Raw genomic sequence first — 12483 nt, 5'->3', positions numbered from 1 at the left:
TATAACATTATGTTTTACATTAATTATATTCATATCAGATAATTAATATTACTTTGAATACGTCATCCTTTACGATTAATTTCATATTATACGTTCAATAATTGAAATCATGAGTTCTATTTATAAATATATATATATATATTTATATATATATATATATATATATATATATATATAACCATATAAGGTATACAAAAATAATAATAGTTGATGTATACTAATATTAGTTAATGTAAATTAAGAAGAATTGATAATAAACTTAATTAATAATATGAAATTACAAGTTATATATTTTAAATAATATAACTTTTATGTTAATATTAATAAATGATAGTAAATATCTTACACGTTAATATGTTATAATTATTACATCTTAGTAATATTTCGTAATATAAAATGTTATGAATATATTTATATATATTTGTATAAATATATTATATATATTTAATTTATGCATAAACATTACTATAACTTATAATAAACTTTATCTATATGATTATACTTAATAACTTTATTAATTATCACCTAAGTTTTTATAACATATTATTTTTACAAAATTTGATATAAAACATTATAATATATAAGTTGTGTCATTAATTTCATATATATATATATTTATATATATAAATAAAATAAAGTAATACATATAAATATATACTATATAAAATTAACATATTACTTATACTTATTATAAATAAATAATTAATATTTTACAAAATAATAAATTTATTTAATAATTAATAAATAATATGTTATAAATAAATAACAAAATAAAATTAGTTTTGTTTACAATTTAATAATATTAAATATATTATACTATACATTAATGTCTAATATATTATGAAAATATAAAAATATATATTGTTAATATAATATATTAAAGTACTATTATTATTAACAATTATTTACTTATTAATAAAATTTAAAATATTTAAATTTTTGTTGATATAAGAACTTGAACTTGTGTTTTGATTAAAAATAAATTAAGCTTTAGCCAAGTCTAGCAAACATTGAAACTAATTTTAAAGTTTACCAACTTAATCTAAAAACCAAACCCGTATGACTCAAATTCTAATCCTTAATCCATAGCCCATGTGCGTGGCTCATCACTTTACCAAATTTTCCCTACTTTGTTGCCCCTGCTCGTGCTATTACTAGATGGCTGAAGCTTCCTTTGCCATGTTGTGCTGAAGGTTCCCTGCTTTACTCCCCAAACTTTGCATGTCCTCTGCCTTCCTATCTACAGCTTTGGAGCTTAAGGCTTTTGTTCTTTGACATGTTTTGCAATTGTCTAGTTTCCCTGACCTTTGGGTTTGAAATAAAGCATTTCCTTTTTATCGGGTTGCACTGTCAATAAGCCTTCGATATGGCTACTATGCAGATTGCCGTATGGTGCTTGGACCAAGCTCTCAATTGATGAAGGCTAGTTCTTTATTTGTAGATTAGGTTGAAGCTAGAGATGATAATGCGATAGGGGCTCTTCTTTATGGCTTCTCCGAGAAGCCAGAATCAAGTAGGGAAACCAATTGGAGCGCTTCAAATATTTTGATTGTTGGATCATATGGTCGCAAGGTAACATAAAATTCTTTGAATTTGAGTTGGTACAGTTTCCATCAACTTCTATAATAATGCTTTCTAAATTTTTATCAATTAAGGTTTGAGATTATGTAGATATTTTTTATATGATTGAAAATAAAATTTTGGGGATACTATTTAATTTTGTGAAATTGGTTGAGTCCAACCGTGTGCTGTCCATCAAATATTTCGCCGTTCTTGACTTGAGTGTACTCCATTAGCATCTATTTTAGTCATTTCATATTGTTGAAACCCACTCATATAGATATATATTTTTTAATCGTTGGAGTTCTTTGTAGGTAATATCTGATTGCACCATAATCAACATAATGAAATCCCTGAGGCAATTGCAAACATTGCCTTTGTGATACTGTCTTGGTGATATATCCATACCAAGCTTCTACTTGTCTCTGCCAAATCTGAGGAAATTGAGGCTTGAAAGGGTAACTCCTTGGATGACTAATAATGATTTGGTTCTTCTCACTCAGAACTTTGCAAACTTGGTTGAGTTTGCATTTTTAGGATGCAAACTTCTTAATTCAGGTAATGAGTTATTATTTCTATAGCACAAATTCTTTACGTGTAATGTGTAGACATTTTCTTTCTCTTTTCTTATTTCATGAGCTAGATTTTCAATATCCAGAAAATAACTAGTTGTTAATGTGATCTTTATTAATGGTTTCCCTTTTGCTGTTGCATCATACATGGTTCTCAATACTGTGTTTGTATGTGATTCAAAACTTCATGTTAATTTTAACATACGTAAATACCTTTTGGATGTAGTAATGAAGGCAGTCACCAATGTCATCCATGTTATTTTTTGTTTCTTCAGATGCTCGATGCATCATCTCTAGTGAATGGCCAGGCTTGATATCTATTCATCTTAAGGTTTGTTATGATCTGTACTCTAGAATTTGGACAATATTTCTAGGTTCTTTTGTTTTCTTCTAGAGGACTCTATCAAGGTTTGATAAACTTAATACATAAGTGTAAATGTGTTGTGCTATATTGACAAGTCAATTTTGAACAAGCTCTGTTGTAAGTACATAGATATAAAAATAGATTTAATATGTGAAACTTTAGCTTGGGCTTCTGTTGCAGGCTGAATGCTTAAAGGGGCTGCCTGATAATTTTACATTTTTATGATAGTTTGCTGGTACTTGATCATAAAAGACCAATGGCCTTTTTCCAAATGTTCAACCCAGCTTAGTCAAGCCTGAAGATTGTTTATTTGATGAAACTTTTAATAGTATAGGAAGTTATTAAAATGAAATTATCGAGTTTAAAGACTACTGAGTTGAAATAGTATATGGTGAATATGTGTGGATAACAGCAATGCTGTAGGAATTACTGGGAAGTGTGGTCAAAATTTTTTCTATAATTCTGAGAGCTCTTTTTGCTGTAGTTTATCATTAAGCAATAACAAAAAGGTTATTTTAGTGTGGGTTGGAGTTGACATGAATGCAGTTATGGCATTTGGAGTTAAAATTTTCAAGCCAGTATGATTATTTTGTCAAGTGACAAATCCATGGCTTTCTTGTTATTTTAAAGATAGAAAATGATACTCTTGTGCCAGTTATAAGCTCTTTTCTGGGTGCCAATTCATGGCTTCCTTTTGTTCTCTTTATCTCTTTCCTTAAAAATGAATTATCTAGTTGAATGCATAATCATTCTGCAAGATGTAGTATATGTTATGACTTGATCTTTTTGTCACATAGGACTGTAAGGAAGTGACCAGAAGTAGTGTTTGTTCTCTTTTCAACTGCACTGCACTTGAAGATCTCTTGCTGCGGCATAATGTGAGTATTTATCACTACTCATTCTGTTATAGTTTCCATGCACACGTCTTTTTCTTTGGTATTATAATGAGATTGTTATATTTGTTATATATTTTGCTATGCAACAATTTTCTTTTATCTTGTACAATTACTTCTTTCGAGCAAGGAGTCACGCCTATAATAACAAGGATCATAAAAAATCATTTCCACGATCCATGGCTGACATGGAAGAAAGTCCCTAATGACGTAAAGGACTTAATGTTTAAAAAATTTCAAGTATTATATTTGTCATTCAATTAAAGTATAACTTTTTGTTTTTAAGTAATTTGTATCAATTTTTTTATTTACTTTATTATTTTGATGTAGGAAAAATGTGTTTGGCCTACAAATCAAGATGTTTTGGTTCGACGGATATGGGATAAAATTTGTTCCAATTAGTTAAGAAACATGCTTTTAGAAGAGAAGAACAAAGCAACAACGAATGCCAAAACAGGTGACATTAGGGACTGCGAAAGCATGCCAAGGGAATGAATCACAAATGAAATCTGGGATGCCTTTATCGAAATGATATGAGGTACAGAAGAATGGTAAAACAAATCGAGAAAAGCAAGGCAAAATGGTTTATGATGATTTAGTTTTATGTTCATAGTTATTTGACATTTTAAATATTGTGTGTTTATGACGATTTTTAATGGTATGAACTTGACTTTAAATTTTAGTTTTTAATACGTGTTTTTTCTTATAAATTTTGAATGTGAATTTTGGATGTCAATTGATAATTAGTCATCATTGATAAATTGTGGAGATTTTGGCTAGTAATTTTCATTGGAAAGGCATCACCGGGGAAAGATTTCGTTGGAAATTTTCGACGAAATTTTATTGGAAAAACATTTCCAACGGAAATTTTGTTGGAAATGCTTTTCCAACAAAATTTCGTGATAAATTTTCAAATTTCATGGAAAATTTTCGATAGAATGTTCCCTTGGAAAAACAGTTCTAACCAAATTCCGCTGGAAATTTTTGACGGAATTCTATTGGAATTACTTTTCAAACGGAACATTCGTGGAAATTTTCCATTAAAAATTTCCAACGAAATTTTTTCGGAATTGTTTTTTCAGCAAAATATTCCATTGAAATTTTAATCTTTTTCAACAAAATTGATGCAATATAGTGTTTGGAATTATTTACTTTTTTCGACGAAATTATGTATTTTTTCACCGGATTTTTTACGATGCTTTTACGGATGAAATTTTCAATGAAATTTTCTGTTGGAAATCTGTTGGATAAAAGTATTTCCAACATAATTTTAACTTTTTTCAATGAAAAATTCCATCAGAAACAGATTGATATATGGTAGTGTTTCATTGTCCGCCTCTCCCTTTGACTGCCACTCTCATCTTTTCTTTTCTTCATCCTCCTTTTTTAAAAAAATTTTTTTTTGTTCCTTTCTTTTGTTTTTTTTTTCTGTTCGTTTTCTTTAGTGTTATCCATTATTTGAGTTTCTTTTTCTTTTTTCTATTATCAAATGAATACATGCCCTTAATTGGATTGATCCCACGCTAATGGTGGCTTTTGTCGTGTTGCTTCATAAGGCATGATAGCAGTTTGATCTCGCTGTCGTTGTTTTCTGTTTGGGCATGATTTGTTGCATGTTCTTATTGGATTTTTTTATCGAACCTTTACTGATGGAGCTAGCCACAGATTCCCAGAAAATATGCCCTTTCTGTGGTTAGAAGGGTGATACCATATTTTCCAAATCCATGTAGGGAACAGAACAAAATGTTATGATGATGGTCTATATGATAAGGGGCTACAAAATGAAAATGAATGATAAAAGATCAAGATTCAACCTTGCAGAGAAACCTTGCGCAAATGACTCATCATTTACCAATATTTCAGAGGTAAGTTAATAGGAACTAGCAGCATTTAATGTAGATGTGCATATGAGAGGCAAGGATGAAATAATGGTTCAACCCTGGCACTTTCAAGAATCAATTCAACAGACTCAGGAAATTGTTTTTGCCAATGGTGTCACGTGTCCTGTGTTTGCTAGAAATCTTGAGGGCACTAAAATAGAATTTAAGAAGGCTGTTTCTGCTAGTGATGGATTAAACCATACAGATCATGATATGGTGTCTGGTGATGATGTATTGGCGGATAAAGTTGCTGGTATTGAAAATGTTTATGGAAACACATCCTCGACCATATCAAATGTTGAGAAGGTTAATGCATTTCTGGCTCATTTGGGTATTGACTCATCCATGGACTTGTTTCTCGATATTTCTGATGTCGATTCAGATACTATTTCGGACTAGGAACTAAGGTGAGAAGACTGATAATACTTTTACTATTTATCTGTTAAAGTGAGAATTCCATGTTAGAAAATATTAATGGTGTGATCTTGTGTTTGCCTTGTTCTGATTATTCTGGCTTGCAATCTTCCTGCAATTGCACTCATGAGTAAACTGAAAGGAAGGCAAGAAGGAGGAGCAAATGTTTCCTTTCTTTCTTTTGTTTTAAGTTAACATTAGGTTTAGGAGAATGGACATTATCAACCACGGGGCTTGAGAAGGATTTGTAGTCGGAGGGGATAACTGGTACGTTTGGATTGACACAGGAGCAGAATTGATATCAAGAAAAAGTTTGTTCTTGCCAAAAAGGAAAAATAATACAATTGATTCCTGTTGAGCTAGCGATGTGTGGCCTTTGCAAGAAAGGATGGCAATGATTGAGCCACGAAAACAATTATTAACCCTCCATTGGAGTAATGGTTGTTGGGGTGACAAAAGAAGGCGGTGCCATGGGGAGAGTTTGAAACATGAACAAAGCCATTTGAGAATTAACACAAGGTGTTGCATCGTGAAGGGGTGGTGGGTGAAGTAGTTTTCACTTTGAAATTTTTCTTTTTCACTCTCTAAACAAATGGGAGATATTCCTCTCTGCAACAATTTAGTTGCACAACCATCTTCATTATTGGCATGCTCTCCGTGAATTTGTTGTACAGGTACTTGTAGGCGATCGCCCACAACAAGGGTCCAGCTTAAATTGCTTTGGTTGGTTAGACTCGGAGGCTTTGCACTCCTCCCTTTTTACGTATGCTGTTACTGTGTAACTCAAAACATTTTTGAGTCTAAAGGTCTATTTTGTTTTCAAGTAAATTATTTTTCAAAAACAATTTTTCCAGTCTTAATTGTTTGGAAGGGAGAATATATTTTCCCTATAAATCATTTTACAGATCTACAAAAAAATACTCGATGTATACCAAGTCTTAAGTTCATTTTTAAATTGACCTTATAATCTACGCTATGTTGTTTTAAAAATGGTTACTATTTATTGCTCTTTGTTTATTTATAATTTTTATATATAAATTCATATGTAACCTTGTATTCCAAAAACATAAGCATCCACCATAACAGTTTAAACTTGGGAGAATCCATCTTAAAATGAGTATAGTAAGATTCGTATAATAAAAAAAATTTATTTTTATTGTATAACTCAAAACCTTTTATATACTAAAAATGCATTAAGTAATGTGACTTCAATTGTAGTCTACTTGAATGACAATTAAATTCATGTCAACTTCGATTTTACATTTTACATAAACTAGCATTTGTTATATTTTCCGTGTGTTGTACATAAATATATATATATATATATATATTAAATAATAATATTCATATAAATATTTTAAAAACATAATGTTAATTTATAGTATAAGAAATTAAAATTTTGTAATATTAATTTATAAATTATTCAATAATATTAAAATTAACAATGTAAAAATAGTTCAGAATTTATATACTACAACAGTTAAATAAAAATTTAATTAATAAAATTTTGATTTACCTTGAATTACTCGAAAGAAAATTTCAAAATTAAAAATTATACCAAAAATTGATTTCCTATAATAATTTAAAAATATATAAAAAGTTACTTCTTAATTGCAATTTGAAAATATAATGGATGATGTTGGGAAAAAATCTATATAAATCAGTGCTTCACAAATCTTATATAAATTATAAATAGATAAATAATATAATCTGTTAATTCATGATTTGGTTTTAAAATATTGGACGGTGCAAGTGAGAATTCTGAAGTTTGAAAATGAAAGGCAACAACAAATAACTAAACGGAAAAGGTTCAATAAACATCAGCCATTTTCATCTTGAAAATTCCACAACAATATCTCTCCACCACTACTAGTTTTGCATCACCGTCTGCATTACCCCATCTTATAGCAATGCTTTTCTCTCGATTGAAAATTCTCTCATCCTATAGCAATGCTTTTCTCTCAATTGAAAATTCTCGCAACATGGCGTAGGCTGGTGCATGTACCCATGCAACAATTCCACATATATCTCCAATGCTGCAACATCTACTCATTTGTAAAACTCAAAGTCAGTATCAGGCTTCTTCACGTTCGTCCTGTAACCCTTCTCAAAGTCCTTGGGAAGTATGACATATCGGTTCTTCCGAACTGCATGCATTCCAGCTTCTTGACAGATTGCTGCAATCTGTAGACAGACATCCAGTTACAACCCGTATGAGTCAAACAGGCTTGCCAAATAATGAGTCAAAAAGGTTTATGACCTAAACTAGAGAGATAAATAGAAAGGTACTCTAGAATGCCACAACTAACCTCCGCAGCACTAATTTTATCAGGCCGAGAAACATAATCCTCCAAGTCCACCTCATCACTTAGATTCATTTTAGCAGTGCAGACCTGTGAAATGGAAACATCACCTTAAACACAGCCAATAAGATAAAACAAAACATTTCCTTATCACAATATAACCAGGACAGATAGAAATGTACAAAAGAAAAATATGCAACAGCGAAAGACAATCATGAATCACAGAGAAATGTACTAAAGACAATAATGACATAGGCATTGACAAACATAGCCCTACTTGCCTGGAAAACAAGCCTCTTCTGCCTTCTGTCGGGCAAAGGAAATTCAATCTTTCGGTCAAGCCTTCCTGGACGAAGAAGTGCAGGGTCCAAAGTGTCTGCTCGATTGGTTGCCATTATGACCTTAACATTCACCGTCTGATCGAATCCATCCATCTAGAAAGTTGATTGCAAAGCAATAGTTTAGAAAAAAGAAAGGGAGAAAAAGGTTAACTAAATTTAAATATCAACTTCCTCAGATATTTTGCAGGATAACATTCTATGCACCATCCTTTGACATGTCAACAAATTCCTCAAGAGATAAATACCTGATTCAGAAGTTCCATGAGTATTCGCTGAACTTCTCTATCAGCTCCAGTTTGAGCATCAAACCTAGCAGTAGCAATGGCATCTACCTCATCAATAAAGATAATAGCTGGAGCATTCTCTTTAGCAAGACGGAAGACATCACGAACCATCCGTGGGCCCTAAAACAAAACATCGGTCAATATCTTGTTATATAACAAAAGAAGATAAAGAGAGCAACCAATAATTGACAAAATCAGTAATAAAGAATATAAAGTTTCACTGCAGGCAACTAAGTCTTAATTAATTAGTGAATGATGAATTTAATAGTAACATTTAGAAGACAAATGACTACTAGATCCCTACCTCACCCAAATACTTTTGAACAAATTCAGATCCAACAACTCTAATGAAGGCTGCGGTTGTATGGTTAGCAACAGCCTTTGCAAGCATGGTTTTTCCAGTGCCAGGGGGACCATAGAGTAAAACACCACGAGGAGGGTCTATCCCAATCTGTTTGTAGAGCTCATGATGAGTCAATGGTAACTCCACTGCCTCACGAATTTCCTGCTTTTGAATGTCACATCCTCCAATATCCTAAACAACCAAAAACATAGCACATTAGTAATTTTTATTCCAAGAAAATAATATACAGGAACTCAAAGAGTGTCCCCCTAATGTACTATAGCAGAAGACTGACTTAAGGCATCAAATATGATTTAAGGTTCAAATATGTCCTTGTTGTCTATAAAGGTTCCAAGTTGATAGTTGAAAAACGAACTTAAATTTAAGACCAACATTTCTTTATCAGTAGAAAAAAAAAGTACTGAAAGGAATCAAAACAATGCAACATTTCAACAAAATTCAACAGAGACAAGGCAACTAAAATACAAATGAGTAAATCTTTTTCTATTAACAATCACACAAGACAAATGATGCCAACATCCCCCCACAATATATTGGAGGAAACATATAGCATTCCCCATACCATAGTTTTATTAGTTGATTTACAAGATTACATACACACACAGACAACTGCAAATGCAAGAAACTCCAAATATCATATGTCTTGTTATAAATGAAATAAACCTCTCAAGCAAGAAATCCTATCCTTCAACTCATCCTACATGTAAAGTATCATTGTTTGATATAAAACCACTAATAAAGACACAAGTTCATTGCAGAGCCCATCAGTTCTATAGAACATGATCTTTCGGGAGTCCTAACAGATTAATTATTCCGGAACATCTAACACAACTAATAATCACAGGCCAACTAGGGAAGTATTAAAGCCTATTTTAGTTATTATGCTCACAATCATACCCTCCTTTACATCAAGTAATAGAGTATGGGGGATAAGGCAATATGTTGCCTACTGATAATCAATAAGGCATATAGAAACAAAAGTGAAAGCCATTCGATTTCCTATGAAACATATGGAATTTACTTCATTTATATACCAGCTCAAGGCCTAGCCTATGTTTACCTGGCTAAAATCCAATATGTCAATTCAAAGAAGCTCATAGAACATAAAAGATAGTCTAATACATACAAAGCCTCGGTATTAAAAATCAAATATATAAAAATAAAAGTGGAAAACAGACTCAAACCATATTAAATTCTTTTCCTTTGGGAATTAATGCTGCAAGCAAATAAACCACTAAATAAAAATTAACAAATCAATTTCTGAAGTTCGATGGCAGTAATAAATGTATCTCAATTTTCAGCACAACTAACCCTTTTTCAATCATTCCCCTTAGCTAATAATTAACCCAAAATCTCATATTTTCCAGACTGGCATATATAGGAAGCCAAAAAAACCCTAATCTGCAAATGCATATATATCAATTAATAAATTCTTCCACTTAATAATGGAAGCAACCACAAAACGAAAGGAACGAACCTGGCACTGAAAACAATCACTAAGACCCATGTTTTACCCCTTATCCAACAATTAACCCAAAGTCCACTAACTCTAAAAAGAAAGGAAGCAAACCCTAATCCCTAACCTGTCGTCGCAAATTGCAAAATCCTAAATGCAAATCAATCAATATAGAACTCAACTTCAAAATAGAAGAAATAAAAAGAAAAGAAAAGAAACAAACGTTGTAAGTAACATCGGGCTTCTCGGACTGGCTAAGCAAAGAAATGCTGGAATCGGCCTCGGGAGGCAACACGTCGACCAGAGCATTGGAGTGACGGTGAAGAGCCACCGAAGCCGAGGGCTTTAGCAGCTCTCTGTTGATGGTGCTCAATATCCTCACATAATAATTGGAGCCCGTGGTGGACCCCACGATTCCGTTGTTTTGATCCACCATTTCCATGAACTGCCCTATGACCAGCGGCACCGACTGAATCCGCTTGACTTCCTCCTGGGCCCGCAACAGCTCTCTCTTGAGATTCTTCTGCTCGTCCTTCACGTACTCTTCTTGGATGTCTATGAACTCCAGCTGCCTCTGGAGGGATTTCAGCCTGCTATACAGATCGTCCTCCTCGGTACCCGTGGGATCCACCACCAGGGCCTGCCCAAGGTCGGATCTTGTGCTGGGGAACGGCGGCTCCGCCGAGGGTTTAGGTTCCACTACCATCGCTGAGGCTGCCATGCTTTCTTCGACTCGGAGTTTGGATTGAAGAACAAGAAAAGGAGAAAACAAAATGTACAATTCAAGCCGAAGGGCGTCCTTCGGTTTTTATAGGGTGAATTCTTGAGTAAGGCTAACTTTACTCTAACTCTAAGATCAATTAAAATAATTTATAAAAAAAATAATAAAAACCTATTTAACAGCTTAAAATAATAAAAAATATAAGAATATTATTACTTTTAATATTAACATTATATCTAATTAATTTAATTCAATTAAAATTATTATTATTACTTGTTACATTAAATCTTACACGTTACATCAATATTTTGACAATACATGTTACAACTTTATAATTTTTTACATTAAGTCTTATTGTTTTACGTCAAAATTTTTTAACTACTAATTTTCACAATAATTATTTTTATTCTTATTATTATTCATTCATAAATAAAAACTTGTAAGTTATAAAATACTTTAAATTTGAGAATAAAAATTTAAATATTTAATTTATCAAAAAATTATATTTATTTAATATAATTAACTTCTTATGTTAAATCTTACACATTTTGCGTCAATATTTTAGTAATACTTGTTTCACATTTATAATTTTTTACATTAATTTTTACGACTTTATGTGAAGATTTTTCAATTATTAATTTTCACTATAATTCTTTCTATCAAAATATTGACATAAAGCATAAACGTTGATACAAAGCAATAAGAATTAACATAAAAAAATTATAAAAGTAGAATAAGGATTGTGAGATTTAACGTAAATGTGTGAGATTTAACATAATAAGTTAATTATATCAAATAAACATAATTTTTAGAGAAATTAAACATTTAAATTTTTATTCTAGAGTTTAAAGTATTTTATTGTTTACAAATTTTAATCTATAAATGAATAATAGTAAAGATAAAAAGAATTATGGTGAAAATTAATATTTGAAAAGCCATGACCTGAAATCGTAAGAATAAAAGTAAAACATTATAAAAGTGGAACGAGTATTGTCAAAATATTGACGTAAATGTATGAGATCTAGTATAACAAGTTAATTATGTCAAATAAAAGTAACTTTCGAGAATATTAAACATTTAAATTTTTACTCTCGAGTTTAAAGTGTTTTATGTCTTACAATTTTTAATCTATGCATGAATAATAGTAAGGATAAAAATAATTATAATAAAAATTAGTAATTTAAAAATTTTGATGTAAAGTTGTAAGAATTAATGTAAAAAATTATAAAAGTGAAATCAAAATTGTAAAAATATTGATGTAAATATATGAGATTTAATATAACAAGTCAATTAAATTAAAATAAATTTAATTTTTGTGAAAATTTAACATT

At 31.0% G+C, this 12483-nt stretch overlaps 2 protein-coding genes and 1 long non-coding RNA gene across 7 annotated transcripts; 2 read left to right on the top strand and 1 right to left on the bottom strand.

The window, feature by feature from the left end:
* Positions 1 to 1048: 1048 nt before the first annotated feature.
* On the top strand, positions 1049 to 4079 carry LOC18586784 (BTB/POZ domain-containing protein FBL11-like). 5 transcript variants are annotated; one of them, XM_018128665.2, is made up of 6 exons: positions 1049 to 1193; positions 1382 to 1572; positions 1875 to 2118; positions 2408 to 2463; positions 3294 to 3374; positions 3720 to 4079. In XM_018128665.2, exons 3-6 carry the CDS (start codon positions 2031 to 2033, stop codon positions 3789 to 3791), a joined length of 297 nt encoding a protein of 98 aa, XP_017984154.2. In that variant the 5' UTR covers positions 1049 to 1193; positions 1382 to 1572; positions 1875 to 2030; the 3' UTR covers positions 3792 to 4079. The 5 variants fall into 5 exon arrangements, 2 of the variants coding, with proteins under 2 accessions (XP_017984154.2, XP_088666766.1); XM_088810640.1 differs by having other exon boundaries at positions 1090 to 1193; positions 1442 to 1572; XR_016028838.1 differs by having other exon boundaries at positions 1072 to 1572; positions 2064 to 2118.
* A 363-nt stretch (positions 4080 to 4442) lies between these two features.
* On the top strand, positions 4443 to 6528 carry LOC148760401 (uncharacterized). Its single transcript, XR_016023118.1, has 2 exons — positions 4443 to 5254; positions 5475 to 6528. It is a non-coding gene; the product is annotated as an uncharacterized LOC148760401 (long non-coding RNA).
* Positions 6529 to 7458: 930 nt separating this feature from the next.
* Positions 7459 to 11247, bottom strand: LOC18586783 (26S proteasome regulatory subunit 6B homolog). Its single transcript, XM_007010337.3, has 6 exons — positions 10655 to 11247; positions 8916 to 9146; positions 8573 to 8731; positions 8268 to 8420; positions 7993 to 8076; positions 7459 to 7867 (listed from the first exon to the last, which is right to left on the bottom strand). The coding sequence occupies exons 1-6, from the start codon at positions 11150 to 11152 to the stop codon at positions 7733 to 7735; spliced, it is 1260 nt and encodes a 419-aa protein (XP_007010399.1). The 5' UTR covers positions 11153 to 11247; the 3' UTR covers positions 7459 to 7732.
* Positions 11248 to 12483: the final 1236 nt, after the last annotated feature.

Source organism: Theobroma cacao, chromosome 10, assembly GCF_053813885.1.
Source record: "Theobroma cacao isolate CCN51 chromosome 10, ASM5381388v1, whole genome shotgun sequence".
Lineage (NCBI taxonomy): Eukaryota > Viridiplantae > Streptophyta > Magnoliopsida > Malvales > Malvaceae > Theobroma > Theobroma cacao.
This window is presented reverse-complemented; position numbering and strand designations above follow the sequence as displayed.